Genomic DNA, 24759 nt, shown 5'->3' with positions numbered 1-24759 from the left:
TGAATTCTGGATAAAATACCATATATGTAATGGGGAAGAGAATTTGTGCGGAAAAAAGGAAAGTAAATTTTCCGAGCTTCAGTATAATTTCAAAATCTCGTAGGATGATGTAGATATACATTTTAGAAACAATCTGTATTTTTGTCGTTGTATTAATTTATAGACAACCTGTTATTTGGTTTAGCCAATGAAGACAAGTAATTCTTGTTCGTTTGCTTTCAACCAATGATGTAACAGCGCCTGAAATATTTTTTGAAAAAAGATGGCGCTGCAATAAGGCCTCGATGGGCGGACATAGGCAAACTTTGGCGTCAGTCCACCGTCGTCTTTCGTGGGAAACAAGTAAGATGGGCACGAACGGCGTCATCGGGTTTCTAGATGGATTTCTTTCTCCGCATTTCTCGGCGGTTCCTGGAGAACGTTGTAGAAATGATAGCATGTACTACGAAAAAAACTTGCAGTGGGGCACGTCTTGGGCTATGAAGAGTAAGTCTATTTTTCATTGAATTCAAAATGGTACTTGGTCCAAGATTATTCGTGCTTATAAAAGAAGTTCTAGAAAATTTAATTTATTAATTTCTAACATACGGAGTTAGACGTTGGTTTTGTCTTATTTATGTATGAGAGAACTGAAGATTAGATAAAATTGAGCGAGAATATTTTATTAGACCTATTGTTAATTATTAATATAAATCTCTAGTCATTCTGTAACTTTTCATTGAAATAATCCTCCAATAAATCTATATATCGATTTTGACTAACGTTTTATAGAAAATTTTGGTAAATTTTCGGTTGGGGGTGTACTCTAGTTTCTTTAATCCTTGATTAGACTCTGGTTCTCATTTTGAGTAAAATTTAAGTAGGCCTTTAGGATTTTTAATTCTGCAGAATATTATAAAACTATAAACTTTATTTAGTTTATAGGTTCGATACTTTTTTTTTCTAGTGTCGAATTTTCTCGTATTTGAAATTCTACATATTCTGTTAACTCTCTTAACGTTCAAGTTTCTTCGTATATTACATTTCAGGTTTGTGAGCAGTATGTTAATGTGCTGAAGTAATAAAATACCATGAAATTTTTATTTCAATAGATCTAATTGTTTGAGGTTCTAGGCGAATAAAAAGTCTTGATTATGAATAAAAAAAATTCGAATCTTCTATCTCTCTACGCACCACACACGGGACTGGCGTTTAATTTATTTACATTATTTCATGATGAAATGAACCTGTGATGGTGTAACTTCACAAATATACATATATTTGGAAAATAAAAAAAGTTTTCATAAGTTCTAAGGCCAGTGAAAAGCTAAATTTGGTTTATTCAGGCTTTTAATGACTTTCATTTACGCTTTTGGGTAAATAGGAACACAAGTACATTTCCTGGAGAGAAGAAAGGAGTGCTTTCGCGCATAGTGCAATATAATCGTGGTACGATTTAATATGAAAATGTCCCATTAAATCATCGGTTGGATATAAGAAAACCAAGGTAATTGGAGCAGGTTGTGTGGGTTTATAGCTTTCGCAATTAGCATTGATTCTCTAGAGTGGTGTGCTACAATTTTGAGGTTCAGCTATTTAATTTTTTCTCACCGTGGGTAAATGTGCGTAGCGAGATCGAAGATTCACCAAAACATTTCCGTACATTAAATTCTAATGGTGACTTTGGAGTTCGTTAATGAGTGTCCATACTGTTTTCTCCCGGTTAAATTTAGTTTCCTAAAACTACTTTTAGTTGGTGATTTTTGGTTTCGATTGCTCAGAGTTTCTGATTAGTGTCGCATCTTTAACTTTTTTACCATATTATGCCGTCTGTGATCCCATTTAAGATCCTTCATGGGGAAGATTTTTGAACGATTCTGGCATATGTGAGAAACATAACGGCCGGTATTCATGCAGTGTTGATAATGCAGGTAGCAGTGAGAAAGCTCCAGACCATAGACGTGGTCTGCGTCGTGCATAATTAATTAGCTACTTAAAGATATTTAATCTGTAAAAATTGCACATTTTTGCTGGAATTTTCAATTTGTCTTGCGATTTGCTCTAAGCTACCGACGTACAGCTGTCGAGAGAAAAAGTGGCAGTTCTCTAGATACTAAGTTTGCTTCGGGTATCTCCGCTACAATTCGGAGACAGGCGATGTTACATGTTGTTGGACCACGATGCCTGCCATATACAATTATAATTAACGTATTCTACGTGTTATATTCGTAGTGTAGTGGTACCGTTCCGGGCTGGTATTCGTGAGGTCGTGCGTTCGAACACCACCGAGTGCTTTATTTTATTTTTTTGTTTTTAAGATGGAGGGAGATTATAATTGCTGCTGTATCTCACTATTTTAGTAGGCCTAATTAACGTCAGGTTCATGAATGAATTATGCCAGGACTTTATCATTGACATTATGGCTGCGAATGGAAAGAAAGAAAAAATTAAACTCTACAAAAATCTTTCGTGGCATAAACAAAACAAGCATACTGGCGTCTGCCTTAGAAATTCAAACAATTAAGTTGGGGGAAAAAAAAAAAACAAACCAAAAGCCAAGATTTAACAACTATCTTGTGTAGGAAATATGACCGTGTCCGTCGGCAGTATGGAATTCGGCACTCTACGTGACGCTCTTGGAAATGATTTTAATTGTACAAATGCAATTCTGAGATTTTTATTGAATACAGGACTTGACAGGGTGATATAGTTTTTATGCTCGACCATGCCGAAATGTAGTAATTATACACCTGGTAGCAGACCTTTAATGAATGTCATTAAAGTACACCTACTCATTAAAGGTCGGGTCTTTCAGCCAATGACGACTCAGGTTACAACTGTTCAGCCAATGTCAGGTCAGCTTTCTACCGTTATAAAACCGCAAGTATCGATTATTCACGGATATGCAATCGAAAGAGAATTAGCGAAAAGTCACGGAGGCTGGAAATACAATACTATCTCAGAAGGTTATGTTCTGTTACTATAATAATTTGCGTTAATTGTAAATAATATTCAAATAAATTCAATTTGTCATCTCGTTTTTCAATGTCTAATTTCAATGTTCTCTGTAGGTTCTTATGGCCTAGCAAGGTCAATGTGCACATCTGTTCCTCGGAAAAAAATCAATACTTTCGCGTCTGCGCACATCTCACAACATACGGGACATTGCTAAAAAAATTAATATAAAGTTAGAAATATGGTCGAGCATAAAAAGTCGCCTATAATGGTAATTAAGAAGCTCGTATGAAAATTATGAAACTCGCTTGCGCTCGTTTCATAAATATCCATACTCACTTTTTAATTACTATCATTATAGGCTCGTTGCATAATGTACTATTAATGACCCGTTTTACTTATCCTTCGGACTCTCTACATCAGGAGGTTACATTTTTAGTATGATTTTAACAAACTTGACATTCGGACCTTTTAATCCGTGCAGACAACTTATTTCTGGTGGCATTTTTTATGGTTTTGTTGTTTCTTTCTAAATACTACTTGTGGTCTGAGAACTTCTCACTTTTATCTTTTATGGTTTTTATGCATCACCTTGTTGAAACTGCATTTGTTTGCCTACTTTTAACCGTGACAACGCTTTTTAGTTCTTTTAAGTATTCTGGTTATTGTATTGTTTGTGTTTAGTAAAAGATTTTAGATAAGGGCGCAAATAGCCATAGTAGCTGACGCGCCCTTTTTAAACCCCACTAACTAACTTTAGTCTATCTTCCTCCAAATGTCTATCACATTTTGCAGTAGAGTGGACATGTCCTGGATGAGCTTCTACAAATCAGGACGTCTTCGAGGGGGATTGGGACAATTTTTCCGCATATTATGCTTTTTCACTTGAGCCCCCGTGGCTCAATTGGAAGAATGTCGGAATTCAGATGTCAACGTTTCAGACTCAAGTCCGCATTGTTCGTTTTCATTTTATTGTGTTGCAGGATAATATAATGTAGTAATATAAGAAGAAACAAACTAACGCTAATATTATGCAACCGTATTTTTCCAAATATAACACTAAATTTATATTTATATCGCTAAAAATATAACAGAATATAAATTATAACTGGAGTATTATTTATAACGCTAAAGAATAAGAGAATATAAGTAATAACTTTAATATTCTTTATATCGCTAAAGAACAATAATACAATATAAATGGCAACTTGAATGGTATCTATTTCGCTAAAGAGCGATAACAATATAAATGACAACTTGAATATAATTTATGTAGCTAAATAGAGAGAATAGAATATAAATAACTTGAATATTAATTATAACGCTGAAGAACTATAACAGAATATAAATAACTCGAGTATTACTTATCTCTAAAGAACGATATCAGAATATAAATGGTAACTTGAATATATTTATAACGCTAAATGATAACTTGAAGATTATTTATATCGATAGCAGAATACAAATAAATTGAACATTATTTATATCGCTAAAGAGCGATACAGAATATAAATGATAACTTTAATATTATTTATATTGCTAAAAGCGATAACAATATAAATAACTTGAATATTTATATCGCTAAAGAATAACAAAATAAAATAACTTTAACAAGGCTCGAACTCACAACCTTTGAATCATTAAGCGAGCACTCTACCGCTACTCTGCGAGAGACAAATATCGAATGACTCCATAGTTCCGAAACTACTTGTACAAGTGCAAGCATCGTGTAACATCACCATGATCAGAAGTGGACTTCGAAAATATTCGCTGTTCGAATGCGGCCACTTTTTTTTTGACAGCTGTACATTGTAAGAGTATAAAGTGATAAACGTTATTCCTTGCTCAATTTTACAAATTTATAATTCGATTGTTTCGTTGCAGTGTGGGACTCGGCAGCTAAGCTGCAGTCTGGACTTTTGACGGGAAATCTCCACTCACTAGGAAACTTCGACGAATGTGTGGGTGTGACAGACGTTCGGGATGAGAAGGGCTCGTTCTTCAATGGGCAGTACTGCCTTGCCACCATAAATATGAACGATATGTCTACAGCTGACGCCATGGGCCAAGTGTTGAAACAGGTCATTGAGGAGGAAGAGGAGATAAACGTTGGGGTAAGCAATAGAGCTTGCGTATGAAACTATTATTTTTAACTTTGTTTACACTTCGACATTTAAGCGTGCTCAACTATTTTAATTAATTTGAAGGAAAAAATGTATAAATAAAAGGAACAAATTTCTCACGTCACAGACGTCATAATCTCTTAAAACGTTCCACAGTACAGAAACGAGCCACATGAACGGTTAATAAAAAATCTTCTCTAGAACAATATTGACGCTGAAACAGCTTAACAGCAGCAGAACTGAAATCGCAGGAATACAGGTAAATGCATATGGCAGGTTTAATATCACGGCAAAGCATAGCATGAACAGTTCTCAAGAAGAGGCCTGGCTTTGTTTGGGTTAAAATAAGTTTCAACGCGTGGTTCACATCTAATTTCAAAGGAAAACTGATTTGTGCCTTCCTAATTCATAAGGGAGCTTTAATTGAATGTTCGTCATTGGAATGATCTTTTTGAAACTCAGTCTGTGGATAGATAGCTGGTCTAATATACAGCAGATTGGGGTCCAATCGCTGCTGGCAGTTTTTTTTTATTGTATAGCCTAATGTTTAATTCTGATTTATAGTTTCTAAGTTTATACCGTTCTGTTGTATGACACACCAACACAAGTCTAGAACTATCCTGGTAAAGTTTTTTTTTCTTTCCCCAAAGACTGTGCCATCTCCTGAAATGTTAGTCTGTTATGCTTGCTCCTCAAGGTCTTGAAACAACTGGCCCTATAAATCCCCTGCAACCGCTGATGAATCATAGCAACTAGTCAAAGGTAAAATTTAATTTCAAATATGGTACGGTCATTATCCCAGGGATTGTGAGAAGTCTTCCAGTGGCATGAAAGATGAATTTCCTGTTAGACATGTGGCTTTATTTTCAATTAATTTATTTAAATATAGAAGATGATGCTTTTATTTTTCTCCAGTGACTGTTTTTGTTATAAAATAACTTTCCTTCTTAATTTCCTATGCACAATGCCTGAAGCGTGTAACTTCGATTTTAGAACATGCATTGCCTAACTTATCTTAGAAACTTGGATGCAAATGACTTGAATTAAGCTCACTGTTATAGTGAACGCCTTTTCATCATGGTGTTATGAACCTTACTACTCCGCCATTAAAGTTTAGACATAGATTTAAAAATACGCCGCTCTTATGGTAGCATAATCTGAAACTCGTGTTATCCCATGGTTTGACTTAAATCATATTAAGACTTAGAAAACATAATATCTTAACTCACGGACAAACTGTCTTGAAAACTAAAACCCATTTGCTGCCTTAAAACTTCCATAGTTTCTGAAGACTTGGAGGATTCTTAGGTAAGTTCAACATAATCGCTAAATTAATGCGATTACACTACATAGAAATTCCAAAAAATAAAATTAAATGCACAATACAGATTCGAACTCGTGACGAAAATATTAGACAGGAAACTCTGACTTTGAACTACTCTTTGGTATTGCGGACACTAAGTAAATATACCTACTGCAAGGGGTATTTTGAACTTCTGTAACTAGCAGTTTGATTTCTTTAAACAACTATTAGTCTTTCCTATAATACAGAATATTGGAAAGAAATGATTTGCCCTTTATTAATGTATGTCTAGATTTAAAATATTAAGACAACCCTTCAGACATGATCTTATGAACTCACCTCAGACCTTCCCGCGTATGCGCAAATTCGCATTTCTGAGATTTAGAAAATTCAAGGCGATTATTTTTTGGGACCACTGAACAAAGAAACTTTCTAGAAAATAGGGCTCCAGCTTGTATTGGAGTGAGTGTTTAAAGTTTCACCTCCCATTTCAGAAGAGTAACCAGGTCATTTTCTTGTAATTGTACTAACGCATTTAATAGTAAAGGAGTTGAACGCTTTAAATCATATTTTAAATTAACGAAAATGTGATCGTTCTAAAGTAAATAGGAGCATTTTCCATAGGAAAACGTATGGAAAAACGCGTGGGTAGAATCCGTCAATAGTAGCCAGCTCGTCAAAAGTGCAGAACGATCAGAAATATTAAAATACGTGAAAGTACAGAAGAACGTGAACTGAATTTTTTTCCTTCACACTCGGGGGGGGGGGGGGGGAAAGAGAAAAAAAGATGGCTTTGATGTGGCACTTGTGCTAAGTTTTAAAAATTTTCCTGTTTTTCGTTGATAGCTTGGCGCTCTGCTGTCAAAGGGGCTACGCTGGGGATACTGCGTGCCTTCTTCGTGCACTGCCGAAGACGTGACTGTAGGTCTGACGCAGTACCTAGGCGAGGACATAAATGCAACCGCAATTGTAAATGGCAATGACTGTCACTTCGAAGGGACCGGGTCGTTTAGTTTCCTGGACTACTTTGCCATGTAAGTATTAAATTTTACTTTGCGTTCGAAGTGAGTATCATTTTGATTTGAGATTCTCATTAATTCTCTTGTTTTTCAGGGTGATTTTTGGAATAATCTTTATCACGGTTCTCTTCTGCACTGGATACGAATGGTTAAAAGGTAAAATATAAATATTAATGTACTGTAGTAATCTCTAATCATGAATCACATCTTGAGATACACACTTCAAATATAGACAATTTTTCAATACTTTTAGAAGGTAAAAATTGGCTCGGTATTTTTCTGTACTCTTTCATTGCAGTTGTATGAAAAGAAAAATAATTCGTAACAAAATTAGAACAGCCAAACCTAGTTCAAAATCTAACACTAGATCACTGGGTTACAAAAATTCAAACGATTAAAATTTACTAGCTACAGTATAACATATTCATATGTACTAAGGATATTAGAAAATCACATTTGTTGGGTATGGTTGAAAATAAGAGGGACATTCTGAACTTTGAGAACCAATTGTATTAAAACCATTGTAATTTCTGAAATTTTCAACTTTTAAATGTTAAGTTTTAATAGAATGTTGGCTACCATAATGATTCGTGTTTTGACGAATTTACGAAATAGCATGTGATACCATGTAACTTCATAAATTTAAAGTTGGACGTATACCAGGATTCTATGGCTTTGATATTTTACCCTAAATGACTTTTTTGCGATAGTTGATATTTCTCGATCATTAGATGGCGAAACACTTTTTTTCTGCTTTTGAAATTAGTATTGAACGTAAATAGCACGTTCTGCGGACACTTGGCTTCGAAGATACTTTCAAATTTACTCCCACTTCTGTTCGATACTTTGAGTCATTGTTCTAAAAACAATGTGGGAGATTTTGACGTGGGCCTCCATAAATATATTTTCGGAATGTAACTTTGTGTTCCTCACATAAATTAATTTTCAATATATTTCAAGAGATGAGGAACACGAAGTTAATTTCGCTTGATAAATTCATCTAACTTCATACGGTTTCATACAAACTTTATTTTTAAACGATATATATAGTTCTACCCGAGGACAGGTCTCACTGCAAACTCGGCATTCCCCAATCTTTCCCATGTTTTGCCTTCCTCTTTGTCTCTGCATATGATCCATGTAGCTTAATGTCGTCTGTCTGATATCTTCTGTCCCGAACTCTTCTTCCGTTCACCATTCTTACCAGTGCACTCAATAGGCAGTTTCTTCTCGTCAGTGACTCAACCAATTTCTTTTTCTTTGATTAGTTTCGACACCATTCTTTCTTCACCAACTCTTTCCAACACAGCTTCATTTCTTATTCTGTCTGACCACTTCACACGTTCCATTCTTCTCTCCATATCAATATTTAAAATACTTATATTCGCTTCTCTTCACTTCGTCGTAATGTCAATGTTTTTTGCCCATACATTGCCACACTCCACACATTTTACCAGTCTCTTCCTTAGTTCTTTTTCCAGAGGTCTGCAGATGATGCTCCTTTTTTCTATTAACGACTTCCTTTGCCATTCCTATTCTCATTTTGACTTCCTGGCAGCAGCTCATGTTATTGCTTATAATACACCCTACGTATTTAAAGCTGTCCACTTGCCCTACTGCCTCGTTTAGAATTCGCACGTTTAACCATTATTTTTCTTCCTATAACAAATTTGAAGGTGCTGGAAACAATTGAATATGCGAAAGCGCTCACGTCTAGCCATGTTGCCATATTTATTTCGATGTCAAGGGAATGTTCGATGCTTATAGAAGGAGTAGCGTCTCTGGAATGGGATCTAAAATAAGTGCTAAGGAAACACTCATTGCCTAAGTGTTTTCTCATTTTATAAGCGACTACTATGAATTCGACCGTAAGTGTCGTTCAGGTTAACGCGAGATTCACATGGGGAAATATTAAGCATCCAGGTCCAAGAATGAATCGTAGCAGCGACGTACCTGTACGTCACGAAGCCTTTATGGAGCGGTTTCTTTTGTTAGAGATCGGGCTTCAAATCTATGTAAAATGCACGTGTGTAATCACCAGGCTTCGAGACTTTGGACCCGATACAATAAGTTTACTGTGCTTGTAGGCCTACTATAGGTTGTTGACTCGCTGCAGGTAGTGAAAGGTAGAGATATGTTGAGGTAACAACGTTGCTATTTAGAATAGATTACGGTAGTATGGGGAAACACACACATGTACATTCTGAAAGTAAATATACTTTACAAAATGATAATGTCAAAAGAATGTGAAAAGCATTTATTCTTGTCTTTTATAAGTATTTGTTTAATTATAGTGTTAATGGTGGAAATAAACATGTAGGAATTTTAATTTATTCATTTATCCTATTGGTCGTCTTTAGGAAGTGTAGTTACAATACCGAATTGCTATGTACTAAAAGATAAATTTTCATTGTCTCGAACGTAAATCTTTTTCAGTTGTCTACCAAACACAGTTTGTACTGTGAAAAGATGCGCTCTACGTCGCATGACTTTATAGGAGCAAAACGGAAAAACCTAACATCATTGCAGTCTCTAAGAGACAGTCCTTCATTCTCGGGTTTGCTGTTTATATTACACAATGCTGCATATCCGTTATTTTTACATAAAATTGATTTCTACTTCTGTTTTACACGTTCAGTAACCGGCGTACTTGGTGTCTCATTAATTCTGTCATTTCCTCAACTAATTTGAGGGCTTCCGGCATCTCTTGCTCTGATTTTTCTAACCGTGTAGTAGTTTGACAGTTTGAAAATAGGTTCGTATGAAAACCAAATTATTCATCAGAACTTCAAATTCAGGGCGTTTTTCTTTGCGTATTTGTCATTCATTCTACAGTCCCCCCACCCACTGTACGCTTTACTACTATACTCGGTACGCAGTTATGCAGATTTCCCACTGAACTGCTCTATCGGGTCCAAAGTCTCGAAGCCTAGTAATCACACAACATACGAGGTTTCCAGAGATATTCAGAGGTGAACAGTGACAAATTTCAGTCAAAGGATGTATATCCTATTCTTAGACGTATTATGTTAATTCGGGCTAAAGGATTGCACATAAAAGTATCGAGATATTGATTTCACTAATTAAGGAGAGGTGTTCTCTGAAGTACCTATTCTAAACAAAATCTAATTTGTTCACATTATTAGTTCGAACAACGGTGTAACTTTACTTTCTTTCAGTAGGTATATATTCCATGACCAATCATTGTCTGCCAATATGAAACTTATTTTTCTCTGAATAAACTTGATTAATGTTAAAAGTACATATTTCAGAGCGAGCATTTAGGGAGAACGCCAGACGTGAAGAGCATGAAGATGTTCCGCAGCAGCCTCCTGAAACCGTGCAGCCAGAGAATGTTCAAGAACCTGGCACGTCCAAAGCAAAGCGGCCCCAAAGCCTGGACTTACCAGCCCCTGAAGCGGATCCCCCGGCTACTCCCCCTGCTCAGATGGAAGGTGATGCCGAGGGCCAAAACGTGGAAATAGTGTTGAAGACGCCAGATGATGTAACTCCTGTGCAGACTCTCGCAGATGCAGACCGATATCCCTGGGCAGCTTTCTCTCTTGTTAGCAACTTCAGAAAACTCTTCAGCTTCGACACACCTGATACATCTCTGCCTTCACTGTACGCACTGAGGTTCCTGTCTGTGTGCTGGGTTCTTGTCGGTCATACAGTCTTCATCCAGGAGTCATTGCCAACTGTGAACTATGTCGGCATTAAGCAGGCAAGTCTGAGTTTGATGCAAAATTAACGTAGAAATTTGTGAAATTGTACTGTGCAGCTTCTGGAAATGTGCAATTGTCGTACATAGGGGAGAAGTGTAATACTTGAGCATGTCACTGTAGTTGACCAGTACAGTGGACTACACATACTGAGGGGAAACATTAGAACCTCCTTTTCGGAGGCAGGAGACATTGCCAACAGTATATTGGCAATGGAAAGATGTAGTCGCCCAGAAAATTCTTTCGGCAGTAGTTCACGTGTATGTCGTGGACAAACAGTTCGAGGGATTATTGAATCTATTTATATCGAGAAAAGTGTACAAAATTCACAGGACATACTTTAATCTATAGGCATACTGGGGATTTAGGGATAGAAACGATATAAAACACAAAATATGCGCTAGCCAGAAATTGCAAAGTTATTAATCATTAAGTTTATCCCTGTTGGTTGGTAGTTCTTCCATCAATTTTAGCTTGGTTTGTTCTCAAAATTAGAGAATCTTGAATAAATTGTAAAAAAGAAATATTAAGAAATGAGAATATCTGCAGAAACTCTGAAATTTCGACTTACCGTTTCATTTCAGTACACCTCTGACATATATGGAATTGTGATCATCGCCTCATCTCTGGCGGTTGACACATTCGTGCTGATAACTGGAGTCCTGATGTCGTATCTCTTCCTGAAGGATATGAAGAAAAGGGGTATCTACCGCCGTGATACCGTGCTTAGAAATGGATTTACAAAGAAATTCCTGTTGAAGTATATTCCGCTGTTCTACCTTCACCGCCTTGTCAGGTAAGTTTACTCTTTAGTGTTTTCCAGGACAAAATGTAACACGACTTTTAAGATTAGTGATTTAAATATGGAGATCTAAATTCGATTAGAAGAGCAAATTTGCTAATCTTCAATGATGAGATTTTATAGTAGTAATGCATTGTAAATTATATGCAGTTCTTGGTTCTAGTGGTTTTAATTGCGAAATTCTTCAGGAATTCGGAAATTTCTCTGAAGTTAGTTTGCGTGTATTTAAAATGACGTAACTATTGGATTTTTAATGAATTACTTTCGACGTAAGGAAATTAGTACATGTCATTAGACTTTCAGTAACTTGATGCTACTTAGATGGGTCATCTTGAAACTCTCATCTGGCAATGACTACGTATGGTGAGCTTCATAGTTAAGAATTTCTTTTGCTGCATTCTCTTGTACAGTTGCTATTGGGAACAAGAGTTATCATGCTGGAAATACTTCAATATCTCATAGAATTTATGTAATTCTGAACTCTACCTTGAATGTCTAAACGTGGCGATCCTTCTATTGTAAATTGTTGAGAACTTTACACGGAGTAATAGCTTCTGTTGCTGTAGTGCTAAAAGAGCGAATGATTTGATACTATGGCTTTATACAATTTCTGATTCAGTCCTACGCCTTACTATTTCAACATATTTAATGTGTTAACTGTTTTTAGAACTATAGCCTTAAGGGAAGGCGAAGTATGCTGTCTATTGAGGAACAGTTGCCAAGATCCATTATTTCAAAGTAATAGCACTTTATTTTTTATTCACTGCTACAGTTCCACTATCTTATGATCTGGTGGATGTTAAATCTTAACGCAGAACGGTCTAAATTGATTCGACACTACTAAGAGAGTTCATTCGAAATGACTAGTTTTCAATCGTCTGAGAAGTAGGTTTGCATCTTACTGTTGGAATAATTGAATAATGAAAAATTGGCTTTTCTAAATATTAAGACGTTAAAGCAAGACTTTGTTTTACGCAGGATTTTGCCCACTCTAGCATTGTTGATGCTTCTACACGTTACTCTTCTGGGTTATCTTGGATCTGGACCTTTCTGGAATTCGGGCCATGGATATATTCGTGGAGTTTGTGAAGACACCTGGTGGGGCACTTTGTTGCTTATACAAAACTGGATCAACCCTGAAAGAATCGTAAGTGCAATGCTTCACAATGGCCTGTTACGTATTGGAAATCCTGCTCTTGTGAAAGTGAAGTGATTTAAGGTACTTTATACATATATTTAATAGAATGAATTGATTTCGGTGGAAATAAGCTGTAAACTGAAAACATTGTAAGTATAGTATTTGTTAGTTGCGGTTCACTATAATCTACTGTAACTTCTCTTCACTATAATTCTTCAGACCCTGTTCACATGTTCAAACTATTGACGAAAAAAATCTTGGTTCTACTTCAACAGTACGGTAGAAATTCTCCCTTGCATAGTCTGTTGTGAATGTATCCCATGCTGTTGCTAAAATGATTGCGGTACGTTAAGCTATCTGCAAGACTTTTGATATAGAACCTGAAAGAATTGGGACTACAGACCAGGACCAAATTCTGGAAAGTGGTTGACAAATTAAATACCCTTGCCATAATTTTTAAAACTTAAGTTAAATCGGGTACCTTGTGTTAAAAACGTGCATTATAATATTACTGTTGTTCTTGGCGCAAATGGTTTGCCCCTTCATGAGTAGGTATCTGCGGGACAAAGATTGACTGCAGGTGTCTAGGCTATAGAATAAACTTAGATACCAGACACCTCTACCTGGTAAAATAAACTAGAGATTCAGCAAGTCTAAAATGTTGTAGCATTAAAGTGAATAAAAATACGCACTATCCACGATTAAGTGACCTTCATTCAAATGTGGCATGAAACAAACTATAAAAATCTTCAAATTTGATTTGAAGACTTGAATAGATTTTATTTAATCTTCGTTAATGATTTCTGTAGCAAAAAATAAGATAGCTGGGGAAGTCGAGACGTAAGTCTGAGTGTGCGTAAGTTCGCGTCTTGCAAGAGAAAATCACGTCCAACATAATACTCAGACTTTCTGAAACCTTCTGGTCGTGATTTCTCTTGCAAGACGCGAACTGAAGCAGATTTTAAACACGATGCTATTCCACTAATGAAATTGAGAATTAGAAGATACAAACTTGCTAACTGTTAACAAAGAAATCTGTTAACTTGTAAATAAAGGAATATGTATAATTAATATCCTTAAAAAATGGCATTTACGTGTTCAGTAAATTATAAATGGGAAAGTTTCACTTCATAAATTTATGTAGAAGTTAGAATTTGTGAAAGGAAATAAATGTAGGCTATTATAATGTGAAGTGTAATAAAATGATTGTTTCAGTGCGTGACACACAGCTGGTATCTGATGGTTGACATGCAACTGCATCTCATCGCACCAATTTTTTTGGTGCTGCTGGTGGCTTTAGAAAGGAAGCAGGCTCACAAGATGGTCTTTAGCACGGTGCTTCTGGCAATGATCTGTTCCTTCCTGGTGAACTCCTTTCTGGGACTCCAAGCAGGATACATGACCGGAGAGTAAGATGAATGTTCTAGAAATGTTTGAATTTTGGCTTTGCGTCAATGTTGAAATCTCTCTCAAACGCTCTGTAACCACGAATTTCATTCGTAGTTTAGATTCATAATACTCGCTTTGAAATGAGATCTTTCACAAACCGCAGAGGTTCTTAGACTTGAACAGATATAATTCTTGGATGCCGCGAAACATGACGGATAATTACAGATTTCGAGCAATTGGGCCCTAAGGATGAAATGTGTAGGAAATGGTTTAGCATTTTTGGAGAAATTTACAACAAATAATTGAGATGAAAATTACAACCAATTTTCGTTAGAGGTCTCGTATAGAGCTATTCCATCTCAAATCACCGAAATATAGAGAAAATTGACCTTCCAATTTTTAAATACAATGAAACTTTTTCTATCCGTAGACAACTGTGACACAGTGCTTTGTGCAAAGTCTGAGGCATCAGAACTTCATAGCGTTTAAATTAAAAACATTTAAATTTACCGTATTTTCATAAAATTAGCAACTTCAAACTGTTATGGCTCCGAAATTCTCACCCAATGATCAAAATCATGGTTTACTTTGATGCTGAAAAGTTAGTTTATATTGACATGTAAACAGTTTTTCTTAATTTTTATGGAAATTGAGAAATTTAGATTTTTCTTCATTAAGACTCCTTTGCCCACGAAACAATATTTTAAAAATATATGGTTTGATTCCGCATTGAAAGTACAAATACATTTTTTTACTGGTGCAACGTTGATAAAGTATTGAAAATATCAAATAAGAAAATAAATAGTACGCGCGTGAACTAACCAGCTGACTGTGAGGCGGGAGCTAACAGAGGCAAGCAAGGCCAGGAGACATAAACATGTGGTGTATCGTCTAGTAGCGCATAGCTGGGATGGCTTTATTACAGGTTTTCATACACAGGAGTAAAATAACGTCCGACGATCGCTTATCTTAATCTCTCGGCCAGTGCGTGCGGTACTGCGCTGTTCAAGTCCAGGCGTGTGAAAATAATTTATTTAATACCCTCGAAACTCATTGCCGTGACACTAAGCAAACAATGCCGAATTCCTCTTAATAATGAAAGGTTTTTCTCAATATTTTTTTACATTTTTACAAATGGGCGAAAAGCCTGAAAGTAAAATCAGATTATGTCTCTCTGTATACAATAAAAATAAGGATTACTTATCATAACCTACCAAATGTCAGCTTCAAAATGAGCTCTCGTTAAATGTTCTGCAGTAAATGGTTCTAGAGTTCTGAGCGCTGAAAGAGGCTTGTTTTTCTGAAATACGCTAAATTTGTTGCTCAACAATACGAAAACCGTTTGACTTTCGACAGTAGCCTATAATTTTGCAAATGCACTCTCCTCAGCACCTTGTATAAATAGGGAAAAAATTAGGATATAAAAATGCGAGATTTTTTACTGATAGATTTCATATGGAATAGCCATATTATATAATAGGAATAAAATATTCTCTAGTGCAAGCCTGTAGAGGAAATATGAAATTACAGCACGTGTAACTTCATAATTGAAGTTAAATTGCAACGTAAATTCATGCTACAGAAATAACTTGTCTACTGCTACTCTTATTAGTGTATCAATATTCATGGAAGTGTACCTATTTGAACTCCTAAATTTCTTGCATATAAATAGTGAGTGCTGCTGCTTTCTTTCAATATCTTTTCACAACTGCTTCATTTCTACAGTTGGTGCAACTTGGAACTAATGAACTGAACTTGAGAGTCTGAATCTTGTAATGTGACAATGCCTAATGGAAAAACCAGAATGTGTTTAATCTTATTTTCAACTCCTTTGCAGCCTTGCCACATGGAATCAGAAGATAAGATACGACATCATGGCGCTACATACCAGAATCCCGCCGCTAATGATCGGTATGTCTGTCGGCTACTTGTTCCACAATCACAGGCATGAGGGAAAAATTCGGCTTAACATTGCTGAGGCAAGTATTAAATGAAGTTAGTCTTGGTATTTTACTAAAATAAAAATCACTCCGGCCATGGACGCGATCCTTCCCTTAATCCTTACATATGTGTGAGTGAATGCTGTGTAATGTCTTAAATGTTTGTGTTGTGTCGGAGGTGGCCCTGGTATTGAGCTGATACCTCATCTGGGGAGGCCCTCCATGTCTTTGTGGTCAAAAAAGTATGTATGCGATCCAATAGATTAATTCCTCTCCCGACATGTCGCGGCCCTGTAAGGCTCATGTGGCGTGGGTCGTATAAATGAACCTAGAAGGGAGAGGTTAAACTGAACTAAGGTAAGGTAAAGAAAAATAAAAATCTCTATTTCGTTGAGGACATTATGAACTGTTCCAGCCTGTCATTCTAATGTTCCTGTCAATCGACCTGATTTGTTACCCATGCTCGGGCATGGGTTCGATTCTCGCTTGGACAGATTACCTGGTTGAGGTTTTTTCGAAGTTTTCCCCAACCATAAGGCGAATGTCGGGTAATCCTCGGCCTCATCTCGTCAAATACAATATCACTAATCCTATCGACGTTAAATAATCTAGTAGTTGATACAGCGCCGTTAAATAACTACGTATCTAATTCTTTTTTCGGTATTCTTGCACTCGGCAGTTTCAATGCAGTTATGTCTGAGAAAATGTGTATATCAACCATACTGCCCTAGGAAAGTAAGCTGGTATATCTGTAGCTTATCTCGAGCTAAATGTTTGGAGATTAAAATTCTTAAAAATATAATTAAAATGCAATAAATTAAAGTGACTAGAAATGTCTTGTATAATCATACGATGTTTCTACTTTGAAACTAAATGATGAGATGCCACCTTAAAATCTCTGTAGAAGTTTTAGGACGGAAGAGTTGACTTAGTCAGTTATTCTGTTGTAGTAACTTCGGTTTGACTGTCCTGTTTGAAGCGAGTTGTACCACACAATGAAGATTGTTCCTTAGGAGGATGTAAAGATTGTGTAAATTCTCCTTTGCAGTCTCGACTTGAACTATTTTACTAGAATTACGCACGATATCAATGTATAATAAATATGAACTTCTTTTCACAGGGAAGAAAATGTTGCGGCTGGCTGCTGACGTGTGCATGTATGTTCTTCTCGGTATTCGCGCTGCTCCCATTTCAACAGTTGGGCTATTCTAACCATATCCTCATGAGTTTGTACAGCAGCGTATGTCACACAGTTTGGGCCCTCGGCATCGCCTTTATCATTGTGGTCTCCGAATCCAATAATGGAGGTACGTATAGAAGAAAATTGTTCAAAAGCGATATTCTTACCATCTCGGTTCAGTTTGACTGAAAGCCTGTTCATACTTAGTTGTAATAATCTTAAAATTAATCTTAAACATGATTTCGCTAGTTTAGTTTAAAATATTCTTATAGGAAGTAATATATTCATATTTGGATTCTTTAATTTCATTATTTGAGGAACATATTAGTAGAGTTTACGACTTTATACGTGAACTACTTGTAATTCTCGGGTACAGCTTGAAGGTTCCTAATAAAGCAATACATATCAATGCAATTGTTTAAAAATATTGCTATTTTTAGAACAGGAATAGAATCAGTGTCTGCAATAAATGGAAAAAATTCAGTTTACATAAATGTATTCAGGAAAATAAGAGATTAACAAAACTCTGTTAATTACAGAAGTTTTAAAATATTTAGTCTTTATTAAACACGAACGTGTAAGACTTCAAGCCAATTTTTCCTTCTGGAGACAGTTTTAAAATATTGCAACTTGTTCACTTTTCGAGTGAGTTGATGATTTTCAGTTCAACTAGCATCTATAGTAAGTGCCAATTCTTTGAGTAAATGTAGTTTCCAAATTGTGAATTGATAAAACAAGGTATGAAGTTACAAAAGCTAAAACTGTAAACCATTCCAGACTTGTAATATCTGGATACATTTTGTGCTTAGAGATAGATTCGTAATTGTAGAGTATTTCCTGGTATACAGGATGTTAGGTGTATACATGCAATTATGACCACCCTCATGGTCTAGTGGTCAGAGCTTCTGGCTATAGTTCATGAGGTTAGAGCACAGGAATTTTTCCTTAAAGGGGATTATTCCTGTGTTCGTCCATGGTCTGGAATTTAGGTTAAGTTTAGATTTAAGACCTCCGCACCACATTATCATAATCATCCTATCACATCATCGGGGTAATGTAACCCCGCCTTCCAGGCGCCCCAACCTCAGAAGTGGCTTACAACTAAGCCACGGCCAGGAGAGAAGACCAGAAATGTCGAAAAGACAATCTGGTGGAAAAAAAAAAATTGCAATTATGACTGTTTGGCCAAGCATCTGCATAGAATTGGAATATATCGGTCTCCTAACTGTCCATTGTGCAACTCAAATCAAGAAATGGATTCAGAACATCTCAAAATCTGTGCGTCAGTGGCTAACCATGACAATATCTTTGAAAAATATTGGAGTGCAAGAGGTCAAATGACTTTATTGTCAAATGCTGGCATTAGAAAACAACATTTTTAGAGGTAGGCCTGGGGGGGGGGGGGGAAATTTTTCATTATGTAAAATTTTTCTCAGTATTCGAAGTTATTTTTAGACCTGAGAAAATGCGATATCGTAGATATTTAAGGCAATTCGTTTTCCCTTCGAACGTCTGGCTAGTTACGCGGAGATTCAGGCTTGTGGGTTGTCTATCATGAAAGTCTTTGTACTGTAACAGATAGTTATTTAACGTGTATCCAAACCCAATCAAGTTTTGTAATACCTTTTTACATCGAAACATTTGGTTTTATTTATTTTGTACTCTAATATGTTAAAATTTCGAACTCGGCCTATTTTTTGAGGATGACTGCAGTAAAACAAAAGCATTGAAAGTAATGTTGCCTAAATTATAAAAATGACTACGAACGACGTAGTACTCGCTTCTAAATTACCACCAAAGAATGAAAAATTCAAATTTAAAAATTTTTGCTGAAATGAAAGAAACGTATGATTTTTAACTTTCGTTAAACGAGAGAATTTTCTCACTTTACGATGTGTCGGAGGAAGAACAATTTTGTTTGTATAAATCTGAAGTCTGACTAGTGTAATATGTAGCTAATCGGCAATGTATGCAATGGAGGGGTAAATGAACTGGCTTCCTTATCTCATTATTGCCTGGCTTAGTTGCCTCAGGAGTCATTCCTTGGTAATATTACTTCAGAGGTTGAGACTATTCTTCGCATTACGAGAGGAAAGTCTCATTCTTCCACGATCCGAGGACGAAATCCTGTATCCCAATATTTGGTAAACGGGGGAGAGTTGGGGGGGGGGAAGATTAATCCACTTGGAATCCCACGTTTTGGAAATCTTGTGAGCTTCTTTGTTTCGTTTGCAGGTTCTATTGCTGTTCTGTATATTATGTGAATATCTGGTAAATCAGCATTTGTGAATTCTTTCATTAAGTCAAATATTTGTGACTCAACTTTCTACAAGGTTGATGGCCCTTAACTGACAGAGTTTATGCTGGAGTAAAAGTGATCGAAAGACATACTATAGTCTAGTCTAAACTTATGGGCGTTACATAGTACGATCATTAATAAAACATTACGAGTGTAAAATTCGTGACCATTTATGGAAACGTTGTTAGAGTAATGGAAAAAGTAAATGGGGGGGGGTGGTCGTTTTACACACATTTTTCTTAAATGTAAAAATATTTGCACGTATATTCGTAACACCTTGTATAATTTCACAGGCTGTGTCTTTAGAAGACTATAATCACTCCTGTTTTGTTCGAATCAAATTTATAATTTCGGATTCATACAGACGTAATGAAATCTTAAGTTTCTATATATATGTAGCTTATTGTTGAAGTACAAAATTACAGGTTTAATTCCATATTTCTTTATTAATTTCCATTGATGGGTACTAAATAGTTAACCATTGATTGGAACCAGCCTGAGGTGAAAATATTTACAATGTTTATAAATTTCAACTTTGCATTAATTCATTGATTTTCAGGTATTGTCCAGACTGTGCTGTCGTGGAAAATGTTTCAACCACTCGGCCGTCTGACATTCTGCTTTTACTTGGTCCATCTGCCGCTGATGATGTACAGGTCCTTCACGGTCAGGGTTCCTGTCTACTTCAGTTTATTTCACGCGGTAAGTTCAATTTGAACGTTAATTTACTGGATCACTTGAATAAGTACAAGAGTGCTCTGTTTATAGACTTTAAAGAATCCATTTCGTCGGATCAAAATTGAAGGAAATGAAAGAAATCGTAAAAGTTGGATTGAGGTTTCTAACATTATCTTCTGGAGCTGCAAAAATGTAAAACAATCAATTTTATGGTACTCGAAGGCTTGAATTAATGAACAAGAAATGTTGTCTAGTGCCTTGCATTTGGCAATGAAGCCATTAGCAGTCGTGCTTTCCAATGTAATATTTTGTTGTTCTTAACTAATACAGAGTTTCTGGCAACGTAATTAACTCTTGCTCTTACACACAGTGCACATATAAAATTTACAAAATTTCAGTGCTACTAAACTGAAATGCTATGAAATAAATGCTGGTATGTGTATAAAATAGAACAAGAAAACGTGGAAAAAATGTAAAATCGAAGGCAGGATTATGAAACTAATCGTTTAGTTTTAAAATTATTAAGGCTTCCTTTGGAAAATAGGAATTCAGACTTAAGGGACGAAGATGTTCTCTAAACGTCTTGCTTATCAAAAGTACAATTAAAACTCGGGAAAACGTCCATCTGGATATGGTTTCTATCTAAAACATTCATTGCGGGAAGTTTTCGTTTTGAATACTTTGAACTTTGTAAATAGTTTTGATATCTGAATTATTAGTAATTTGGTTTGCAGCTATTTGTGTGTATTGAGTTACGTGCGATTACATATTTCAGATGCTGAGAAATCCGAAATAAAGTGCAAAAAATAAAATTATGGCAAAACTTCGAAGTGCTAAGGTTTTTGCACATCTTGAGATCTTCAAACCTAAGGCAACGATGACCTCAATATAAATAGTACATATATTCTCTAAGGTCTATCTGATTTTTGCGTGCATGATCTGAATATTAATATGAAACTCGTATTCATAACTTGGACTGCTTTCTATTACGTAACAGGTATTGCATTAAAAAGATAATGGTAAAAGATGCAAGATAGTTTCCCAAATCGGTGGTGGTATTTTTTGGACTTCGTGCAAACAAAACTTGAACAGTAAAAAAATATATAAAACATTTAAGATTGAAAGCGGACAGATTGGTTAAAAAGGTGACTTAAATGTGTATATCAAAGACGTTGAGCAAATTTCATTCAAATAAAATAAAATGAAGTCAACATAATGATAGTGCAATGTACAAAATATGAATTTGGACTCTGCAACAGATTAGACTGAATAGAATGAAAAATGGTTAACTAAAGACATTTTTTAAAAGAAGAAACTGGATCCGTTGTATAATGCATAAAACTAGCGATAAAATTTAATGAAGTAGTTGTAAGCATTATGTAGTTTAGTTCGCTGTGAAAGATGTAGATTAATGACCTTCTATTAAACACAAATGTTCCAATTTGTGGCTCCAAGACAAATTTTTTCAAATTTTTGAAGGGCGAAAATTTGAAGTTCGAATGTCTGTATAAAATCATAATCTTATTTCATAACGGGTTAGAGAGAAAAATCTTGTCGCAATGAAGATTATCTACCATCAAGATACAAAACACAATTATAGAAAAATCTCATTTTCGCCAGAAATTCACATACTTTTTGCCTTGGAACCACTTGTAGGCAAGGCTTATTTCGAAACACTGTATTATAAAAATTAAAAGGTATATTTAAATCTAAAATGTATTTGAAATATTTGCAGCTCTCTTCAGTATTTGGAGACGTACTCTTCTCGACCCTCCTGGCCATAGTCTTGTCGCTCTTCGTGGAAATGCCGTTTATTAGACTCTTCAGATACTTCACGTTGTCTGCAGGATGTAAGTATGCCAAATGTGTAATAATTACGAAATTACCTTATTAGATAAGTCTGAATTCCATTTCAGAAAATTACTCCTCATTCTACGAGAGCATGTTTATACAACATCTCTATTCTTCTATTATACGATCTCGCTGCAGAAGATGCTCGAGTAGCTAGCAAGCTAATTATTTATTTTCTGAGGCTGTTTCTTGCAAAGAACGACAAATAGAGTAATTCGAGTAAAGGACAACCTAAATTCACTTTACAATTAAATTTCTAATCTAAGATTGAAATTAGATTGAAAAAATATTGGAAGAAAAGGGGCAAAGATGCAAATATGAAACTATAAAAAAATTTTTGTTCAAATAAACATTAAAGTAGTAGTAAAATGGATTAAGATATTTGTCTAGGTGACGCAGCAATTGCTAAGATTTAGTAATGTTCTCTGTTAAAAATATCTTTGTTCAGTAAAAATTTAATTTTTTTTGGAAGAAATGCCAATTCAATCTCCATTTAATTGAAACAATTCAATGAAGATGGTGTTAAAGTAGTTACACAAACTTGCAACCCTGCCAGAAACGGCCACTGAAATTTCCATCAATTTTATTGATCATTTTTGATCACAATGTTAGATTGCATTGTTTTAATATTAAAGGAAATAATATTAACTAGTCTAAAATATTTCGTACAGGAGAAAAACTCTTATCAAAAATGTTGGAAAATTTCTATACGTGATTTTTAATATAAAAGCTGTGAAATTGTAAATTTCTGTGAAATGGGTATCGACAGTAAACGTTACGCAACTATGAAATACAAGATAATTAAAAATGCAAATGGAATAGATATAGGCTAATAAATTACTTCAATTTTGGAATATGAACAGAGTATCAAACCAAATACGAAAATGCTGAGAAGTAACTTGCCATGAATTCGAAATTGATGGTTCTCCTAATTTGGTGATCTGCAAAGATGACTGATGAAATGCAGCCTGCAAAACACAGCAATGGGGAAGGTGGAAGGATAGAATTAAGAGAAGTTGCGGAACACTTTCACTATTGTCAGTTTTGCGTGCGCAGAGACGGAGAGTGAACATATCCAAATTAAGAAAAAGTTCAATTAAGTTTGTCAATGTATCTACATTTTTACGGGTGATTTGATTTTTTCCGTTACTTTATACACAATTTAAACATAAAGATTTATATAATTAAGAATAAAGCTGCATGTTGCGAATTTTAACTGAGCTACGAAATGGTTGTCTATTATACGCAAAATTCTTTGATTTTTACAACTGATCCCGTTCTGTTTAAGTAAACACTGTAACTTTGAATAAACAAGTCATGGTTAAGGGAAGGAAAATCATGCCTTACTTCTCCATCCTGTTTGTGTGCTAATGGGTTGACTCGGGAGTCAAAAAATGCTGATCACTGGTATGATCCTCGAAATGCAAGATATTGAAATATGCAGGGTACAGTATATGTGAAGATTAAGAATAATAGGTAGGCTACTCGCTTGTATTTAATGAAACCATAAAATTTGTTTTGAGAAAGTTATCTTGCTAAAATATTTCGCAATGTAATTGAAACTAATCTCTTTCAGTTCCTTTGAGGAAAACTCGTCCTCTGGCTGTGGACGAACGCACGCCCCTAATCGGAGAAATCAAGCAGGGATACCGGACTCTAGTAGAAGTCGTCTTCAGCAGACCTAATCCGAAGGAATCTCGAACAGATGGAGCTACTACTTCAAGAGCAACTGGTGCTAGTCCTGTAGCACAACCCAATGGCCGTGCTACCTCGTCAGGCACTGCATCTCCGGCTACAGGCACCCCACCTGGTAATGAGGAACAGTAAGCCAAATGCAACAACCTGTTGCGTCTAGCAAGAGGCTGAAACCTTCAAGAAGACAGCTGTCTGAAGCTCAAATTAGAATGCAGACTTGGCTTCTTACCTCCTAGAAGTAAACTTAGATGAATTCTCTCAACTGGAAAATGATTAGATTTAAGATGACGGTGTTCTATGTAGTTTTCAAAATGACTTTGATCTCGAAGCAGATAAGATTTAAAAAGAAAAAGCAAATGTATATCCATGAATGTAAATTTCTTCAGTTAGGCTTAGACTGGAAGAAATGGAGATCATGTAATTATTTTATCGAATGTTTGTAAAATGTTAATATATTCCCCTTTTATTGAAAAAATTAAAGAAATTGAATGTAATTAAATTAAACAAAGGGATGAAGTTCAAATCTAATGTTATCTTCGTGATGACGTCAAGTAATTGATAATTACGAAACTAGAAATAGCAGTTGTTAAAACAATGTTAAATTTGTTAAACTTGAATGAAATATTGATTGTTGATAAAAAGTTTGCTGTAATTTTAACATGTTCTTTGCACAATAAAATGAAAAT

At 35.5% G+C, this 24759-nt stretch overlaps 1 protein-coding gene across 1 annotated transcript; it reads left to right on the top strand.

Moving 5' to 3' along the window:
• The first annotated feature begins 299 nt into the window (after nt 1-299).
• On the top strand, nt 300-24759 carry LOC138709356 (nose resistant to fluoxetine protein 6-like). Its single transcript, XM_069840071.1, has 13 exons — nt 300-486; nt 4819-5048; nt 7207-7394; nt 7474-7535; nt 10652-11103; nt 11686-11897; nt 12882-13050; nt 14257-14450; nt 16268-16409; nt 17491-17677; nt 20409-20551; nt 22263-22377; nt 23955-24759. Exons 1-13 carry the CDS (start codon nt 348-350, stop codon nt 24203-24205), a joined length of 2484 nt encoding a protein of 827 aa, XP_069696172.1. The 5' UTR covers nt 300-347; the 3' UTR covers nt 24206-24759.

Source organism: Periplaneta americana, chromosome 11 (genome assembly GCF_040183065.1).
Source record: "Periplaneta americana isolate PAMFEO1 chromosome 11, P.americana_PAMFEO1_priV1, whole genome shotgun sequence".
In the NCBI taxonomy this organism is placed as follows: Eukaryota; Metazoa; Arthropoda; class Insecta; order Blattodea; family Blattidae; genus Periplaneta; species Periplaneta americana.
Note: the sequence above shows the minus strand (reverse complement) of the source record. Positions and strands in the feature narration are given on the sequence as shown.